Source organism: Camellia sinensis, chromosome 6, assembly GCF_055761805.1.
Source record: "Camellia sinensis isolate YWXY chromosome 6, ASM5576180v1, whole genome shotgun sequence".
Classification (NCBI taxonomy): Eukaryota; Viridiplantae; Streptophyta; class Magnoliopsida; order Ericales; family Theaceae; genus Camellia; species Camellia sinensis.
In genome coordinates, this window is record NC_138966.1 from 107,892,561 (window position 1) to 107,913,161 (window position 20,601).

At 41.6% G+C, this 20,601-nt stretch overlaps 1 protein-coding gene across 1 annotated transcript; it reads left to right on the forward strand.

Annotated features, from left to right (window-relative positions):
* The first annotated feature begins 341 nt into the window (after nt 1-341).
* Nucleotides 342-5,659, forward strand: LOC114300945 (polyadenylate-binding protein 3). The gene is made up of 7 exons (XM_082874400.1): nt 342-960; nt 1,790-2,571; nt 3,013-3,090; nt 3,209-3,298; nt 4,043-4,351; nt 4,658-4,882; nt 5,003-5,659. Exons 1-7 carry the CDS (start codon nt 717-719, stop codon nt 5,225-5,227), a joined length of 1,953 nt encoding a protein of 650 aa, XP_082730526.1. The 5' UTR covers nt 342-716; the 3' UTR covers nt 5,228-5,659.
* Nucleotides 5,660-20,601: the final 14,942 nt, after the last annotated feature.

The following is a 20,601-nucleotide window of genomic DNA, read 5'->3' on the forward strand; positions in this document are numbered from 1 at the left end:
CTCGCGGGCGGGTTCCGTGCCACCTACGCGCCAATTTACATTCTTATAAATATGAATTTTAAAATATGAATATTCACATCATTAAATTGCTAATCGTTGAAAAAATATTTATAAGGGTATCAAAATTAAATATAAGGGCATAAATGTCCAAGAAAATATTGTAAATCAAGAAAATAGACTTTATGGAATAAAACTATACATACATAAGACTAAATAAGTTAAAAAATTTCTTCATAGACTTCTTAAATTAAACACTTCTAAATTGAACTTATCGATAAAAATCTCTTTCTTAAATTAAAAAACGGGAATGACCAAACATGCTTGAACTCCGAAAAGAGCACAACAAACATCCTTCGAAGTTGGACACAAAAAAGCATGATAATAATATTGTCGCATTCCACGTCACCAAATCCACACGTGCGTATCCTCAACCGCTACCTCAGTACTAAGGAACCGGTTCGCAACAGTCCCCACTCTCTCTCTCTCTCTCTCTTCAAAAACCCACACACATATATGTATACATACACACTTGTGTTTCCCATTTTCTCTTCCTTTCTCATCCCCTGATCTTCACAATCAGATCACAATCCCTAAAAAATTCCCCAAAACCAATCCCCATTGACACAATCGTTCCAACCCTTCCCCTAAAAATCCATTTCCTATCTCTGTTTTTGGTACATTGATTGAAAAATTGCTCTGATCAGAAGAACACTGTAATGGCGACTGCGATTCCGACTCAACAACAAGTTCAGGTGGCGGCGGAAGCGGCGGCCGCCGGCGGAGGAGGGTTCGCGAATGCGTCGCTTTACGTGGGCGATCTCGACCCGACTGTGAACGAAGGCCAACTGTATGATCTGTTCAGTCAAGTGGCTCAAGTTGTGTCTGTTAGGGTTTGTAGGGATCAAGCCAGACGAACCTCTCTCGGCTACGCTTACGTCAATTTCGGCTCTGCCCAAGATGGTTAGACTTTGATTTCCATTTTCAAATTTTTATTTTTTAATCTTTTTTTTGATTTGTTTGTTCGATTGCTTGATCGGTTAGATTTTGATTCACATTGATCTTAGTGAAACATCAGATACATACTAGAAATGTGTTTCGTTGATCAAGATTTTTTTTTTTTCCATTTCATGTTGGTGTCTTGATGAAAATGAAAATGATTTTAGTTGTTAATTATTTTATGTTAAAAGGGGTTGCAGTGATTGTGCATTGTTTTAAAAGTGTGTTGTTGCTGTGATTAGTTCTGTGCAGTGACTTTGTGTTGAGTAGTTTGTTATGTTATGGATTTATTCTGTAATTTTTTTTTTCTTTTGAGTGTTATCTATTTTTCTGGTCTCAAATCTCCGAGATTTACTTTGTCATTCTGTTAGATGATTATGCTTGAAACACAAGTACCCAAAATTTACATAATTTGGTAAAGAAATTTTGTATAATTGTGTCTTTGTATGCGTTTCGAGTGGCTTTTGCTTGTCATTTGGAAGTATATAGTGACTAAATTTGATTGTTGCGAGTTATTTGTCAACTTTTGATTTTCATTTTCTGACATCATAAACATTTAAGGGTCGTCACGATGTGGGTCTATTTCAGGGACTTGTTACTTCTAGTAAATGTGTGCAATGATGTCTTTAACTATTTATTGAAGATTTATTGATGCACGCATGCATACAACCTTCAAATTTTGAAAATTTTAAATTTCTATAGATTGGACATTAGTTACCAATGTTTCTTTGGAATCATTTTTATGTTATTTTTTGTTATGAGTTTGACCCTGTTTGTATTCTGTAAATTGCAGCTGCTAATGCCCTGGAGCTTTTGAATTTCTCACTTGTCAATGGGAGACCTATCAGGATTATGTTCTCTCATCGAGATCCTAGCATTAGGAAGAGTGGATATGCTAATGTGTTCATCAAGAACTTGGACACATCCATAGATAACAAAGCATTGAACGACACTTTTGCTGCCTTTGGCACTGTGATTTCTTGCAAGGTAGCCATCGATGCCAATGGTCAATCAAAAGGGTATGGATTCGTGCAGTTTGAACAGGAGGAAGCTGCACAAAACGCAATCAAACGGTTAAATGGCATGTTGATTAACGATAAACAAGTTTATGTTGGCCTTTTTGTTCGTCGCCAAGAAAGGAGTCGAGGAAATGGATCACCAAAATTCACCAACATTTATGTGAAGAATTTCTCTGAAAATACTACTGATGAGGAGCTTAAGAAATTTTTTGGCAATTACGGTCCCATAACCAGTGCAGTTGTTATGAGGGATGGGAACGGGAAGTCCAGATGTTTTGGTTTTGTAAATTTCCAGAACCCCGATGACGCTGCTGCTGCAGTAGAGAACTTGAATGGCACATCTTTAACTAATGATGACAAAGTTTTGTATGTGGGGAAGGCTCAGAGGAAATCGGAAAGGGAGGCAGAATTGAGAGCCAAATTTGAACAGGAAAGAAACAGTAGATTTGAAAAATTACAAGGTGCTAACCTATATCTCAAGAATCTTGATGACACCATAAATGATGTAAAACTGAAGGAGTTATTCTCTGAGTTTGGAACCATTACGTCTTGCAAGGTATAGTGTTTCATGTAAAATTTATGATTAGGGCCTTTAATACGCTGTTGTTACAATTTTCTGATACATATATATACCAGAGGGTTGTTATGTGCAGTGCATGTGATCTATATCCATTGTGTAACTGCTCCCTCTGTGACAAATTTTTTTTTTTTTTTTTGTTGGACTGTTCCAACCATGCATTCCATTCAAAATTTCCAATTTATCTACTACGTTCTACTACTTTTCCACCATGACTTCCTATTCTCTCTCTTCGTCTGTTGGTTCAATAACTTTCTTTTGTTTCTTTGTAACTTCCTACTTTGTAGGAAAATAAGATGTATATAAAATTTTTATTCTAGACCAAACATGACACAACTTCAGAATCAGGGGAACATTGGATTATGTAATTTGTGACGGAGTAACCTTTTTGTATTTATGTTTTTGTAACAATTTTGTCAGGTTATGATTGATTCACAAGGGGTGAGCAAGGGCTCTGGTTTTGTGGCCTTCACTACCCCTGAGGAAGCTACAAAAGCTGTAAGTAGCCTCCTCCTCCTTTTGAACTTGGCGGATTTTTCTCTTCTATGTTTCAACCACAGAGTTTGTCTACTCATGTATGAATTATGATTTATTGATTGTTATCTATCCTGTTCAGTTGAATGAAATGAATGGTAAGATGATTGGTCGAAAACCTTTGTATGTTGCTGTGGCCCAGCGCAAAGAAGAAAGGAGGGTACAATTACAGGTGATTTTACTTCATTGAATATCTTATAGTAATGGATATAGGTTCTTCTTCTTCTTGTGTCCGTGATGATGGATACGATAATAAAAAATAATTTTGAGATCTTGGTGCAATTGAAAGTTTGTTCCCTTTCGAAGGGTAGTATCATATGTAACTGAAGTTAGTTTCTGCAATCTTGAAGTTTAGTCTGTAGATAAAAAATGATTGTTATACATGGAGTGGGTGCTCCTCCTAACAAAGAGTTTGGTGTTTCGGCAACAAATAGGTGTGGGGAAGGGACTTCAAGCCCTCTCCCATTGTCGTTCCCGGACCACCCATCCCTTCTTTCCCCTTCGCCTGGCCCAGTGAGGTCTGATGAGATCAGATATCTTTAATGAAGTGAAGTGAGGCATTCTTGTTTTGTTATACTGTTGTTGATAGATTTCCTAATAATAATACTACATTAATGCTGGGAACACTAATATACCAACAAACAAACCAATAAAGACACAAGGCTTGCATGTGGGTCCATCACTTCATGTGTGGCCCACCTAACCTTTTGTTTACTTGCTGTATTGGTACATTTGCTTCTAATATTATATATATAATAAAAAGTAAGGTTTTTATGGTTTTCCAGCATACATGCTTTTGGTGTTGAAAATGATGTCTTTGAAGGAGCACTATAACAAATGCCCACAAGATCTCAGTCCCTCGTGTCGAGCATAGTTCTTAATATATATTTTTCATTTATTTTTATTATATTTTCAGGCACATTTTTCTCATGTACAAGCACCAGGTGGAATGGCACCGTTGCCTACAGGGATGCCTGGATTCCACCCGGGGTTGCCTAGGCTTGCTCCTCCTCAGCAGTTGTATTTTGGTCAAGGTGCGCCTGGTCTTCTACCTCCTCAGCCTGCTGGCTATGGATTCCAGCAGCAACTCTTGCCTGGTATGCGCCCTGGTGTTTCCCCCAACTTCATTATGCCATTCCAACTTCAGAGGCAAGGACAAACCGGACAGCGTGTTGGAGCAAGGAGAGGTGGGAGTCCTCTGCAGATGCAGCACCAGCACCAGCAGGTACATTATTGTTCTCTATGTTGTCTCTAAGCATTGTTTTTTCATTTCTTCCTCCTCATGCTTTATGCATTTATATAATCAAGGGTCTTTGGCCTTGGAATTTGATCGAACATGACATACACTTCGTAATTTTTAAAAATTCCAGCCTTGTTGGAAGGCTGATATAAAAAAACTTTAGCAAGAATTCCCAGTGACTGATTTATGAATGTCCTTGTCCCATGTCTGTTAAGACTCTTGTGTTCTGCTTTAGAATTTCGTGGTCTCTCTAATGGTGTTGTATGTATTTTTGTTGTTATTTTAAATTAGTTGATGCATCGAAACGCCAACCAAGGCTTAAGATATGTGGCCAGCACACGAAATGGTATGGACCCATCTATTGTTCCTCAAGGTCTCATGGCTCCAATGATGCCATTGCCTTTTGATGTTTCGGGAATGTCAACGACTCCATTGGATGTTCATCGTCCTGGGCCAGTGCCTATGTCAACACTTGCTTCTGCTCTGGCTTCTGCTACGCCAGAGAATCAGCGCATGGTGAGTTTTTTAATCTTGTCTCTTCATTTCAGCTTCCATAGCATAAAAATCTGAAAACTATTTTGAAATGTTGGTTCTTGATTCTGAATGTTTGCAATGGCCTTGTTGTCAAAATGACAGATGTTGGGGGAACAGCTATTTCCACTAGTGGAGAGGGTTGAGCCTGACCATGCTGGAAAAGTGACAGGCATGTTGCTGGAGATGGACCAAACCGAGGTTCTCCATCTTATCGAGGCTCCAGATGCTCTGAAGAAGAAAGTTTCCGAGGCTTTGGATGTCCTCCATTTAGCATCATCAGGACCCAATGTTGGTGATCAGCTCGGCTCACTGTCCTTGAACCAATGAAGCGAGCCCAATTTGGCATGGTATATACATTTCTTCTTTAATATATGCATATGCATTTGTAGAGGCCTAGGGTTATTTATTTTTAGGGTTCATGAGCTGCGATTGATTGATTGTTGGGGTTTTCTCCAAAAATTTCTAGGATCTGTTTCATTTTTGTGGGGGGTGGCAAATTGGTTGCTGAAATACTTTTTAGGGTTGGGATTTGGTATGGAGAGAGAGTTTGAAGATCTGGGAATTGGTATTAGGATTATTATTTTTATTTTCAGTTTGTTTTGACTTTTCTGTCAGTTTTAAAGTTTGTTCAGTTATCAGGGATTTGGTTGGGTATTCTTTTGGCCTATAGTTGTTCTCAGCTATTATTTTGATCCTATTTATTAGCAGTTGTTCTAGGAACAGAAAAACTAATTCGGTTAATTTGATTGGTTTGTGTCATATTGCTTGCCTTTATAATCAGTGTCGGGATCCAAACCGTTGATTGGTGTGGTGTTGTCGATCTTCCGTGGGACACACCAACTAATCGATAGCTTGGAACTCGTATGCGGTACTATTTTATTGGCCTTATAAAAAAGGGTCCATTTTTAAATCCAAATGTTTCGTTCTGAAACGCTTTCCATGTTTTCTGTTGGTCTCGTGGGGGTCCATCACGGGTCCCGTTTTGATAATCCGAACTGTTCAATATGTAGAACTCGTCGATTACTTTTATGCTTGTAAAAAATCACGTTGATCGGATATCGATAGCTATGTGAACAAAACAGTTTTTTATCAATCGTTAATTGTTTCACCATCCATTTTTTTTATTCAAAATTGATTTGATCACAGATCTATTGATATCCGATTAACGTGATTTTTTACAGGCATGTAGTACTCGACGAGTTCTACACATTGAACGGTTTGAATTATTAAAACGGGCCCAAAAAATAGGCCCCATAGGCCGAACTAGACGGGTCCAGTCTTGATCTCAACTTGAGACAAGCTGGACCCTTTTTTTAATCAAAATTTGTTGATACGTTTTTTTAATCAAAATGTTGAAATGATCTCAACTTGAGACAAGCTGGATCCTTTTTTTAATCAAAATTTGTTGATACGTTTTTTTAATCAAAATGTTGAAATGATGAGTCAGTTTAGATATTTTATACTCTCACACATAACCATGGATGTGTAAAATAGTGTATTTTTTAATTAACATATAACTATGGTCTCAAGTAAGAGTATATATATTCTATTTAAATCAAAGCATTAATAACAAATTAATCAAAATAATAAATAAATAAATAAAAGATACTATTGTTGTAATAAAATAAATAAATGTATTAATATAACTTATTAAATCAATCATTAATAACAAATTAATAAAGATGATTATAAATAAACATTACAAACATAAAAATTATAAATAAAAAATAATGCAAGGGAGCTCTTGATTTTATTGTTTTAAAATAAAAGATTTATTAGGATAGCTTGTATACTCCCTATCTAAAATAAAAAAAAAAAGGAATTTTCTTTTTAAGGTCCCTAATATTAAGACTTTATAAGATAAAGGATATACAATATTTTTATAGGAATTAAGGTTTCTCAATATTTTCACAGAGAAATTTCTTCAAGTCAGATAGAATTTTTCTAAATTGAATTTTTTGTGAAAATATTGAGAGACCTTAACTAATAATAAAAATATCTTGGACTTTCTCATACTACACAAAGTTGAAGATGGATGTTTCACTAATGTTCAAAAGAAAAGAAGAAAAAAGGTAGCGCTTGTGTACTCTTAAAAATAACTTTGGCATATTGTTTTTATCAACAGTTATGGATATAATTTTTGCGCGAATAAAAATAAATTAAACAATTAGAATAACTAAAAATATTAATTTTATTAAAAAAACTACATTTAAATAAAAATTAATATCATTTTAAAGTTTAAAATATTAAATTACCCATTAAAGATATTTTAATAATAGTGATGTGTATTGGATTTTTCAATAAATTTTTTTGTACTTATCTTTAATGCATTCTTCTATTTTTTGGAGACTTGTATTTAGAAATAAAAATAAATAAAATAAAAAATGAGATTAGATGTCACCATTTTTCAAAATAAATACATAATTAAAAAATCCATAGAGATAAGGGAAAATTACAAAAAAAAAAAAAAAAAAAAAACTTCATGTTATACCCTTGTAACAAAAGAAACCTTTAATTTTTAATTTTATTAATTAATTTAAACCTTAATATTTTGATTTGTTTGAATTTAATCATTATTTTTATTTTTATTTTTGTTAAGTAAAATTAATACCAATTTTATTTAATAAAAATACTCAAATAAATTAAGAATAATTAAAAATTTTAAATTTAAATTGACAAAATTAAAATTAAAATTAAAATTATTTTATTATAAAGGTCAATTCTTAAGATTTTTTGGTAATTTTTTCAAAAAAGATATCCTTAAAAAATTCGATACGAAGGAAGAAGACAAAACTTTAAACCCCCAAAAACACAATGACAGAAAAAAATGTGTTTCAACATAGGGAAAAAAAAAAAAAAAACAAACAAACAAACAAAAACATAGAGAGAATTGGGTTTCAAACACAGGATACAGAGAAAATTTTGTGGTTAAACACAGTGACAGAAAAATTATGTTTCAACACAAGATATGTGTTTCAACACAAAGAAAAATAGAGATAAAGAAATTTTGTATTTCAACAAAAAAAAAAAATAAATAAAAAATTATAGAGACATGGAAAAAATAGCAAAAAGAGAGAAAAAGGGAGAAAGCAGATGGGAGAAGAGATTTAAAAACTCTTGCATCAAATTTATGCACGAATCAACAATAATGAAACAAATTGACTAGATAGAAAGTAAAACATGCTAGATCTATGCATAGATCCGAGAGAGGTTGTCGGTGATGGTAAACAACGGTAGTTAGACGACGGTGGTAGAACGAGCGGTGATAGATGAATGCCGGTGGATGCGGTGACGACACCGGAGATACAATAAAAGCTAGGTTATTGTTATCAATAGCTGGATTTTTCTTATGACATCTTGTATTTTTATGAAAGAAGATTTGAGTTTCTATCAATAGCCTTTCATAAGGTATCTTGTGTTTTTATTTATTTATTTATTTTAAGAGATATGAAAGAAGATTTGATTTTTTTTATTTATAATTGGGTCTTTCATATGGCATCTTGTCATTTTTTTATATTGTTCTGTTTGAGGACAATTAATAATTTTAAATTAATCTTGTGATGTTTTGTGGAAACAATCCTAGAAATATAAAAGAAGACTTGGTTGTTGCAATCAATAGTTAGGTATTTCATATGATATCTTCATATTTTTTTTATTGACAGTGTTATATTCTTACAATTTTATCCTATAAAAGCACTTCTTTAGATACTCTTATTGGTAAAAATGGATCATTTTTCTTTTTTTTATGTTGTTATGTTGCAGGACAATTTAATATTTTTAAATAAATCTATTGTGGTGTTCATGGAAACAAGCTTAGAGACTGACTTGGTTGTCGCTATCAATTGTTGGGTCTTCCAAGAGAGAAATATATATAAGAGAGTAGGAAAAAAAAATAAAGTGATAGGAATGAGTAAAGAAATAGCGAGGATTGACCAGTTTGTTATCACGATGTAGGCATAAAGGAATTTCATCCACTCTATTCTTATTACATATTATAAAGGTGGTGATATGGTTTTCGGAGGTGGTGATATGGTTTCGGAAATATTCTTTCTATCTTTGGTGATTTCTTGGAGAAAATCCTCAATATGATACCTGTAATAAGAAGAACAATTCCGATCGGTGGTACTAAAATTAGCACTCTAACAGACTAGTTATATCCAAAAGAATTTTCTTGGCGTGGGTTTCTTTTAGGTCTAAGTTTTTTTTTTTACCTCCTCTTCGTCTGAGCTCTACCTCCACCTTTTATAGTATTGTTGTCCTTGATCTTTGTTCCATGCAACCCAGGCGCTCATCATTATTCTTCTTGGGCCCCCCTCTCTTGCTGGTTCATTTGCCCCAATTTATTCTACTCTGGGTGATCACAAGGTTCAATGGGCTTGGGTTTTACTTAGCCCACAGTATTTGGCCCTTCTTATTAGCCACTTGTTTGAATATATTTATTCGGCTCTCACAATTGCCCTCCGAGTATCTGACTTTCTTCATAGCTTGGATAGTCAGCTTGTTTAGATGCTGAAAGGTTGTTCTGACATGGCATTCAATGACGTTCACGTGCCTTAATTACTGTGGGTGTGCCGGTTGCCTAGTGAAGCGTCCAACGTGACACGATATGTGATAATTATAGCTTTCCCGTCTCTTCGTAACCTGCAACATTAAATGCGATTGAAATACGTCTTTTTTGCCCTTCCATTTCCAAAGAGACTTCACTCCTGCAACTTCCAACCTTCAAAGCTCTTTGAGCGACTGCTTCGCTTTTCTCATTGTTCGTGAAACTCTCGTTTGGACTTGTAAGTTTTCTAAGCTTCCCATTATTTTGGTCTTGTTTTGCATTTCTGTCCACTCGTTGTTCTCGCCTCCTGTATTTCCTTAGTCGTGTCTTATGGCAAATCGTTTGAAAGCCCACATTTCGGAAGATAGAATAGCCGCCTTTCGTCACTAGTTCTCCATCCCTGACGATGTCTATCTTACTCTCATTGGGGATGATGAGGTTAGTATGGAAATGACTAATGCCAACATCAACGTCTTTCCCCTACTGGCAATCGCGGAAGGTGGAGTTCGTTTTCCACTTCATCCCTTACTCAGATATGTCCTCCACCATTGGGGTTTGATTCCATCTTATTCCAATGTCAACTTTTACCGGGTGATCATGGGGGTTGTAGAATTAAATCGTAGATTAAGATTAGACTTAGGAATTCCTGCTATTGGGCACTGCTACATCCTTGCTAAATCCTCTGGTCGGCCAGGGCGGTACTTTCTTAGGGCTAAAGACACTAACCACCACCTAGTCACCATGCTTGCCAGCTCCGGTAAGAGGGCAGATGGCGTAATGGTTATTGTGCAAGGCAACTGGAAATTCAGTATGGGAGAGGACCATTCGATTTCAGTTCTTAGACGGAAGGGTGACCTAGGTAGCTGAATAGATTTTTTGCAAGTGTTAGTGTTAATTGGCATTTCAACTTTTGCAAACTTCTCACCTCCTTTGCATTATGCAGGTACCAATTTGAAGAGGTTATTTACTTCGATAGACGAGACTGTCTTAAGCCAAGTAAAGGTTGTCCTTGACTTTTCTGGTCCCCAAAATCTTCAAGGTCAGGGACGTGGCGCTCACATTTTGTTGAAATATGATCCTTGCTATTCAACATTTTCGGCGGCAGAACATATTCCAGTTCCTTATGGTGAGCAACAACTTACAGCGCTTGTTTTCCCTAACTTCGTCCACTTGAGAGAAATCGGGGTTCGGAATTTATCTGATAGCGAATCAAGTAATGGAGATGGCCCTCAAGATGCTGAACAAGGTGTTCATTAGGGTGACGAACAAAACGCCGAGCAAAATATAACTGATAGTGTTGCCGCAGATTCGGACATTCGTCCATCCGAAAAGGAAAGAATCGGCGAGCCAAGCGTTTCTTTTGTTCAAATTGGCTCTGGTGACAATCTTGACGGTGAATCACAGTTGGCGGCCTTCTTTGACTGAATTGTGATTGACAACTTAGAAGAAGATATATTCATTGATTTGGCTGATTTGCCCGGATCCGAGGCCGAAGACATGGCTAGCGAATCACTATCGCTTGCTCAACTAGCCAAGAAAAGAAAGGCTGAACATCTGGCAGCAATGAAGAAGGTGGCTGTCGTTGAAAGCAGTCAAGAGATCCCCCCTTTGGTTGTTCAGTCGGGGGATGTTGCTGCCGAATACAATGCTTCGGAGTTTGATTAGCCAATGCAAGAAACGGTGGTGCAAGAGACTGGTGACTTTTCCAAACGCTAGGTCAAGAAGCATACAGCTGAATCTGCCACGAATTAACCGTCAATTAGTAAAATGCCAAGGGTTTCGCCGGCTCTTGATCTGACGGTACCGTTTACGATTTAGCCAAAGATAAAAGGTGCACTTGTTCCAACGGGTGCATCAGCTGTGAAGGAGCTTGACATCTCGCTGAGTGTGGCTACGGCCATCACTTTGTTGCTCGATAAGGCGGCATTTCGTGCTGAACCAGATGTCGTTTCTATTATTATGGCCGCTCAAAATGCCATTGTTTTGTGACTCGGCTAACCATGGTACTTTGCAGGCCGCCGAACGAATTGCTGAAATTGGCTGCCGCCACTATGATGCTATTGAGCTTATCAATCAACTCAGAGAGGAGGTGAGGGCCGAGCAAGGAAAAACTAGATCTGCAGTTGCAGATTTGGCCATTACGACCTGAAGGGCAGAGGCCGAGTCCAACAGGGCCAATGAAGAGCATGCAAAAACAACTGCTGAGGAGGAAAAAACAAAACAAGTGGATTTATTATGTCGTGCAGGTGAAGAAAGAGCCAATTTTGCTAATGCTGCTCTAAAGACGGCTCATGAAGAATTGAAGAAACTTAAAGTTGAACTTGTTGAAGCCAAAAAGGCAGCCGAAGAGGCATGGTCCATTGCGTTAGAGGCTTTCGAGGCTGAGGAGACAACAACCACAATAAAATATGCCGACGAAGCTCTCAAATTTGAGAATTGGAGCTTTAAGCACGATTGGCTCAAGACATTGGCTGTCGCCTAGGTGACTTTGGACGTGCCGATTCCATTTGAGCAAGAAGGTGTAGATCCATTGGAATCTGATCAAGACGAGTAGCTCTGAGGCCGAATAGGAAGAATGATACTTGTTTTTGATGTATTTACTTTGTTTTTTTCTTTTTTTTTTGTGGTCATTTTCATTTGTAAAGTGTCCAATGTATGCTTTAAGCCAGTTTATTAATGAAAACTTGCTTTTTAGGCATCAAATTTGTGTTGAATGGATGTTAAACGGTTGTTGAATGGCATGCAAAAATAGTTTGCAACTATAAACTTGTTAGTCGCACAAGACTTAAGAATAGCACAAACTGGTGATATACAACTGTATAACTGTATAAATGGCACAAACAAATTTATATGTGAAGTATCCAATGATTGTCTAATGCTCTGAGGGATATTCATGATATATTCAGCATCCTTCGGCATTTATGTTCTGAGAGGTCCAGTAAAGGCCAGCACCTACCCCTCCCCCAATGAGGACGGAGGCAACTTAGTTGCCGATCAATTATGAGTTTCTTAGGCGGGGTATGACGTTAAAATTCGGAATTTTATTTAAGACTCAGAACTTGGTTGTCAAATGGATTCATATATCTACCCCTGCCCCGGCCGAGAAGGAAGAAGCACCACGCTAGACAAGAGCCAATACAGTGAAGGCGTGCTAGGTGGGCACGTTTAATGGTTGATGGGATAGAGTGGTAACTCATATTAAATGTGTATAGTGGGTCCTTAAATGTTCCACTCTTGTCAAAGAGGTGAAGCTTTGGCATGCGATTCATTTTTCTAATAGAAGAAATCGCTTCACTGAATAAAGTCCAGGAGGTTGTGTATGTCAGGAAGGCTGTTCTTCAATAGCAAATGAGAGAGAAAAAGTTTAGCAGAGTTGGACGTGGAAATGAATCAAGGGGTGCCCAGTGACCTTACTCGTAGAGAGGCTGTGGGGTTGGAGAAGCAAAATAGGTGACGCTCGCCCAGACGTCGTAGCAGATCACCCAGGAGGGACGGGTGAAGCAAATCTCCAAGAAGTGGCAATCTCTCGAAGAAAGGGAACGCAGGTACTACCAATGTTCAGCCCTTCAACAGAAGTGAGCCGAGTAGATGACCTTTTCGTCCACTGAGTTTCTCCATGTTTATTGGGAATAAACCCATGATGGAGGTAGATTCAATTGTCCACGATCCAAATGCGATGGTTGAATTTAGACGGCAAATCTTCGCTCCTAAAGTACAACAGTTGATGTTTGATCGCGCTGACTATAAGGTGTTTAGGGAGAGGGTGCATGGAGCTATCAAAGGTTTGTACAACTCCTATAAGGTCGAAATGCGCCTTCCTGTCGCTCGTAGGGACATTGAGCATAAAGATGGCCGAATCTGCAACTTAGAACGTTGACTCAAGAAGGTCGAAGAAAAAGCTAAAAACGAGGCTCGAAAGGCTAAGCTGGCAGAAATGAAGATGGCGAGATCAACGTCAAGGGACACAGTTACACAGCGCCTTATTGATAACGCCATAGCCGATTGTGATACTGCTGCCATCTTTGCAAAAGAGGCCATAGATTCCCGGGCCTACAACAAGGGTTTTTTTGAGGGAAAAAAGATCAGTATTGACAAGACGATAGAGAAATTGGCTGACGATGTCTGTCGTTGCAATAACCATGGCTTTAAACACGAATGGGCCAAAACACTTCGAGCGGTAGGGGTGGAGTTGGAATCGCCTTTGTACCAGGGCTATGTATTGCCGTTTAAAGCTTATGATGCTAAGAAGTCGGATGACGAGGCTCTGAATTCAAAAGAATAGTGGTCGGCATTGCTTATGATTGGCTTATGATTGAATAGAACTAGGCAGCCGATCGGCTAAATTGTCAATGTACCTGTACGGGGAGCAAATATTCCGGCGTGCCCGTATTCCTTTCTTCCGAGCTCCGTCGATATCCGATCACCTGCGAGCAAATAACGATGAGCTACCCGGCGGTGTGTGGCCGGAAAAACCCTCCGACGGTCAAGTTAGCACACACCTTAGAGGGAATAGAGAGAAGGGAGAGAGTGTTTTAGTGTAAGAATTTCTTACAAGGATGTTCGTGTCTCGCGTATGGGGGGCGCAGACATGCTTATATACCTTCTGAGCCCCATATCCACTCCCAGTCATCTCCTGACACGCGGCTCTGCTATCCCATCTGTCAGCATAGACCATGCCATTCATCACCTAACCTCAACTGCCCGTCATCACAGCTGGAGCTCGGCAACCGAGCTGCCCTATCCGTAGTCGTGCCATGCCGTGCTCCATACCCTAGCACTTTCCTGGCAAAGTATATAAGGGGGGCCGGGCTAGGCGGCATCTCGGCAAAGCCTAGCCCGAAGCACCCCGTGGCCAGCTTCCCTGCCGGTCAAACGGTAACCTCGGTCGATCGTGCCTTTCCGGGCACCGGACACTCGGCTTGTCTGGCTTCGGCTATCCTCGGACCGAGCAACCGAGTCCGACCGAGCACTGCCTTGCTGGCTGCTTCTTTAAGAGTCCGGGTCGGGACGCGCTCGGCCCAAGTTCTGCCCGGCCCAAGCTCTGACAGCCCATCTCTGGGTGAACAGTCGATCATCTCGGCCAAATGCACTGCCGGGCTCTCAACTTGCTCGGTCACCACCTCGGCCCAACACCGGATCATAAATCACCCTCTCAATTGCCCCTTAATTCCGTCCGCGAAAGCGTGACTGGGATTACTCACTTCGACCGAGATAACACTTCTCCGGTCTTCAAGACGCCTTACCTTGACCGAGCTGGTTAACACACTTGTCCGCAAACTTGCCCGGTTATATTCCTCGGCTGACATCTGTTCCTTCGAAAACACCTCGGTTGTCTCTTCGACTCTTCAACCCGTCGCTTCAGTCCCGTCGTCGCCATAAATGGGGACACGTGGTGGGCTGCCATTGGTCATCGGGCAGCCAACCCGCCGTTCTTGTCAGATTTTTGAATTTGGGCGGCCTTTCTCCCTTACATATACATCACCCTCCTCAGGCCATTTCTTCCTACTGCTGTTTCATCCCTCAACTACAGAGCTCTAGCATTCTTGCCATTGACTCGCCTGCCACTCTTCGTGATTGTGGGATTAGGCCCTGCCCTCTTCTGGTAAGTCATCCCACCTTTATTCTGTTGCCATTTTCCTTTATTTTACACACATTAGGGTACAAAAACGTAGCATTTAGGGCAAAGGCCATAGAATCTGTCCCAAACCCCCCACTGTTCTTGGTGTTCTTCGTCTTCCTGAAGAACACTGAAGAACTGGGGTGAACCGGGCTCTGGGCCTTCTTTTGATCCAAAAAACCAACCAAACCGGGCAAACAACATGTTTGTTTCAACCCCAGCGAAAACCGAGATAACAAAAGGACTTGGCCGTTCAACCGGGCTAACATCTGGTCCGCTTGGGCGACCGGGCTCCTTAGACAGACAACCGAGGTGGTTTGGCACCCTTAATGACCGAGCTAAAATCCAGCACCTTTCGCGCGACCGCGCTAACACTTAACACTTGCAATCCTTTTCCTGCAGAGTCCAAGGGGACCACTGTCATTCCTGAGGCTCTCAGGACCGGGCAACATCCAATACCCAGAGCCAAACCCCTCAGCCGGGATACACTAAGCCGGCCAAAAATGGGGAAATTCCGCTTCCTAGTGGATACTCCGGCCGCGCTAGCCGCTTTCAGAGAGGAGTACGGCGTCCCGGCCGACGTCCATCTCGAGCTGGCCGAAGAAGAGACCACGCCTTGGGGTAGGGAGGAATGCCCCTTCACCGTGCTGTCTATTGTCGAAGGGGGCCTTCGTTTCCCGCTCAACCCTCTTATAACCGAGTTCCTCCGCCGCACCGGGCTGGCACCCACACAGGTGTCCACCAACACTTATAGAATAATCAACGGCGTTCACGAATTGAACAAACGGCTAGGCACCAACTTAGGCCTAGCCGAGATATTGAGGCAATACACAATGGGCCACACCGGTGACGGCCTAGCTTACTACTTGAAAATAAGACCGGGCAAGGAAAAAATCGTAACCGGCACCCTGGATAAAGATATGCACGACGATGATTTTTTCTGGGTGTCCGGCAATTACGAAACAGCCGAGGTACCGGGCTGGCGCATAAGCAAGGACTTCGGTTCTTCATGTAAGCCACTCAAACTTGCTCGGTGAACTTAATTCTTTAGTTTAACTAACCGGTTTCCCTGTTTCTTTTGCAGCTATCCAAGCCTTGCAAGCCAACTACCAGTTCCCCAACGTCGAAGCAATTCGGGCCGTGCTTAGGTACCGTCACCGGGATTGCAACGATTTACTCGGCTATACCCCAACGTACAGGTATTCTGCCCCGCGCCGGAGTAGAGTAACCGACTTCCTCAGAGCTCCTTCGCCACCTCCAGATCCAACCCTACCCGACGTCCCGCTAATCCGGCTGACCGAGGAGCAAGAGATGGCAAAGCGCAGTAGAATCAAAAACCTTCTAACCGCTACCTCAGCCGAGATACCGAGCGTCGCCACCCGCTCCCCGGCTGCCGGTCAATCGAGTGCAGCCGTGGTAGCCCTTGCTTCTCCAGCTCCAGCTGCCGGGCAATCTGCCAGAGAAGCGCGCCGGGCTGGAAAAAGACCAAGGGCAGATCCCTCCGCCGAGCTCGTCGCCGAGCTGACAACCGAACATCCAGCTGAGACTCCTGCTCCCGTGCCCGCTTGGCGTCCCCAGCTGAAGCACCGGGGACAGGACATCCCGGCGACGGCTTCGATCAAGGCTGACAAAGAACATTTGCTCGCCTTCGATCTCTCCAAAGCATTTCTCCTACCCGGCGACGTGGTCGGCAGCGACCATGTCCCTGACACCCGGCTGGTGAAATCCTCAGTCAAGTCCATGGCCAGGGTAAGTCGGCGTTCTTCTGAAAATTTCACGAAGTGTTTTCCCGGTACTTTTTCTGCTCGGTCTCCTTTCTAATCTACTTTGCTTTTGTGCAGGCCATTCAAAAACAACATCTTGTCTTGGAGCGCATCCACAGGCTTCAGCAAAAGGCTAACGACACAGCCAGCCAGGTCGAGAGCCTCCAAGCCGAGCTCGGCCGGGCTAAGGCTTCCCTTGAGATCGCCAACGCTGATAATAACAGGCTGTTGGGTCAACTGAATGCAGCCGAGAAAAAACAAAGGGAGCTCCAGGCCGAGGTGGACGTCCAGAAGAAGGCCAAGAGGAAAGCTTGCCGGGCTGCCAACAACGCCGGCTTCAACGAGGCCGAGCAAAACTACAAGAAGCAGGTCTTTGCAACCCAAGACATCTACTTTAAGGCCGGTTGGAAGTCCGCCTGCGAACACCTCGGCCAAAGTTCTGACACCGACGTATTTGCCAACCCTCCTCCAGCTTCTCTACCGGTCTACCTTGTGCCATATGCAAACGATGTTTTCAGCGCTTTACAGGCTGAGGCCGAGAAGGGACTTGAAGATGGAGACGGGGAGACAGATTCTGAGGAAAAAGAGGCCGAGGTGCCTGAGCAGCCCGGCAACGATGAGCCCGGCGCCCAAGAAGCAAGCCAAGCTATTGACCTTGATGCTGATGCTGCCGAGGATGCATTCACCAATCTTTCCCCCTTAGTTTAGGTTTCTTTTTCCTTGTTTTTGTATTTTTGCTTCCAACTCTTTTGATGTAACCGGGCTCTGTCCCCTCCGTTTGTAATGAATTTCTTATCAATGAAAATTCAAATTTTTGCAAGTGTATGCACGGTTGTAATCAGTTCTGTGCTTCGGGCTAGGCGGCATCTCGGCAAAGCCTAGCCCGAAGCACCCCGTGGCCAGCTTCCCTGCCGGTCAAACGGTAACCTCGGTCGATCATGCCTTTTCGGGCACCGGACACTCGGCTTGTCTGGCTTCGGCTATCCTCGGACCGAGCAACCGAGTCCGACCGAGCACTGCCTTGCTGGCTGCTTCTTTAAGAGTCCGGGTCGGGACGCGCTCGACCCAAGTTCTGCCCGGCCCAAGCTCTGACAGCCCATCTCTGGGTGAACAGTCGATCATCTCGGCCAAATGCACTGCCGGGCTCTCAACTTGCTCGGTCACCACCTCGGCCCAACACCGGATCATAAATCACCCTCTCAGTACCTTTTTTCTGTTTTTTGTTTTTTGTTTTTTTAGTACATAATAAAGACATTTGCTGTTCATTTAATATAAAATACGTCTTTTTTTTTTCTTCTTAGTTTTGAACAAGACAATTGCAGAACTAGCAATGCCATATAAATCGCTTTGAATTTGAAGGCTTGTCTTGGCACCTTGTGGTGAGCACGAAATGCGCTTCGAATATCGTGGCTTTTGTTTTGGCACCTCGTTGCGAGCACGAAGTGCGCTCCGAATTCAAAAGCTTTGGCCTTGGCATCTCGTGGCAAGCATGAAGTGCGCTCCGAATTTGGCAGCTTTAGTCTGGCACATCGTGGTGAGCATGAAATGCGCTTTGAATTCGGAGGCTTTTGTCTTGGTACCTCATGGCGGGCACGAAAAGCGCTCCAAAATTCGGAGGTTTTAGTTTGACACCTCGTGGCGAGCATGAAGTGTGCTCTGAATTCGGAGGCTTTAGTCTTGGTACCTTGTGCCGAATGAACAGAAACAATCAACAGGGTCAGCGCAGAAGTAATGTAATGTATCATTTGACTCAACCGGTAAACACGTTGAGCGATCAACATACATACAAGCCAACAATTACTACTGACAAAGCAAAATGGGTTAACATAACTAGGAATACTAATGATAAAATTTACGTAGATGAGTTGAATTCTAGGGTCGGGGTAGTTTCTTGCCATTCATGTCTTTAAGTCGATATACCCCTGTCTCGGTGATGGAATCGACCTGGTAGGGACCGTCCTAGTTCGAGCCGAGTTTGTTGTCGACTGGGATCTTAGCATTGGGTAGAATTTTCTTAAGGACCAGCTTCCCAGGGGTGTATTGGTGCAGATGTACACTCTGATTGTATGTTTTGGCAAGTTGCTGCTGGTATCGTACCAGGTTCATAAGGGCTCGATCTTGGCGTTCTTCAATTAAATTCAAATCCAAGGCAAGCATTATGTCATTTTGGCATGTCTCAAAGGCTCGGGACCGAAGAGTGGATAGACCAATTTCTAGTGGAATGATAGCTTCAGTACCAAAACATAAGGCAAGCGATGTCTTTCCGGTAAATCTCCTTGGCGTAGTATGATGGGTCCACAATACGCTCAGTAATTCTTCAACCCATTTGCCCATCGCATTTTCCAAATGCTTTTTAATGCTGTCTAAGACTACCTCATTGGAAGCCTCAGCCTGTACGTTACTCTATGGATAGGCTGGTGAAGAAAAATAGGGTCGAATGTCATACATGCCGCATAACTCCCGATAGACATTGCAATCAAACTGAGTGCCATTGTCTGAGATGAGGGCTCTGGGTATGCCGAATTAAGTAATGATATTCCTCCATACAAAGCGCTTGACATCAATATCCCATATGTGTAACAATAGCTCTGCTTCCACCCACTTTGTAAAATAATTTGTGACAATTAAGAATCTCTTGTTTCCTAGAGCTCTTGGCAATAGTCCGACTATATCCAAGCCCTATTGAGCGAAATGTCATGGACTGGTTACAGAGTGCAGTTCTTCGGCGGATAAGTGAGTGAGTAGGGAGAACTTCTGACATTGTTCCCATTTTTTAACGTATGCTTCTACGTCAGTTCTCATAGTTGGCCACCAGTATCCTTAAGTAACGGCTCGATGAGTTAGTGACTTTCCGCCAGAATGGGCACCGCAACTGTTTTCGTGTATTTCAGCCAGACAATCTTCAACCTTCTCCAGATGGACGCATTCCAGATAAGGTTCGAAAAGGGACTTTTTATAAAGTCTTCCCTGAGGAGCCGAATAGTAACGTAAGGCCTTATTTCGCAGTTTGTGGGCTTCTTTCTTATTTTCTGGCAGTTGTTCTGATGAAAGGAAGACAACGATAAAATCCATCCAACTCGGCGCCAATTTCTCTATAGTATTCATAATAGGATACTCAGGAATGTTGATACTTGGTTCCGGGACAAAACCCATCTCAACAGTTCGCTTAATTTCGGAGTGTACAGTTGAGGCCAGACAGGTGAAATCATCAGTATGTGTGTTCTGATCACGGGTGATCTGATTTAGTTCATGGCTATTAAATTTCATGAGGAGAGAATTGGCTTGCCTCATGTAGGCCGCCATTCGATCGTTTTTGGCTATATATTCATCTTTCAGCTGATTTATGACCAGCTTGGAATCACAAAAAACCTACAGTCGTTTGGCTCCCATTTGCAATGCGTTTTAAGGCTGGCCAGTAGGCTTCTTATTCGGCATCATTGTTGGAAGCATTAAAGCCAAGCTTGATAGATTGCTCAATTACAGCTCCTTCTGGGGTCATGACCACTACTCCTGCTCCACTGCTGCGTTGATTACATGACACGTCGCAATATAGCCGCCAAATATCTTCGACGTACATCCTCCATTCCAGCATAGATTTTGTGTCTGGTTTATCAAAAATTAGATCTGATTATGTAGTAAATTCAATGACAAAGTCGGCCAATACTTACCCCTTAACGGCCGTCCTAGGCTGGAATTGGAGATTGTATTGTCCGAGCGCTAACGCCTACTTTGATACGCATCGTGATGACTCGGCACTACCCAGGACTGATTGAAG

Bases quoted from the DNA above. Each gene is read 5' to 3' on its own strand.
- LOC114300945 (XM_082874400.1), top strand. From the start codon at position 717: ATGGCGACTGCGATTCCGACTCAACAACAAGTTCAGGTGGCGGCGGAA. The intron at 961-1,789 runs GTTAGACTTTGA...TGTAAATTGCAG, and splicing joins TTTCGGCTCTGCCCAAGATG to CTGCTAATGCCCTGGAGCTT. The intron at 3,091-3,208 runs GTAAGTAGCCTC...TATCCTGTTCAG, and splicing joins CTGAGGAAGCTACAAAAGCT to TTGAATGAAATGAATGGTAA.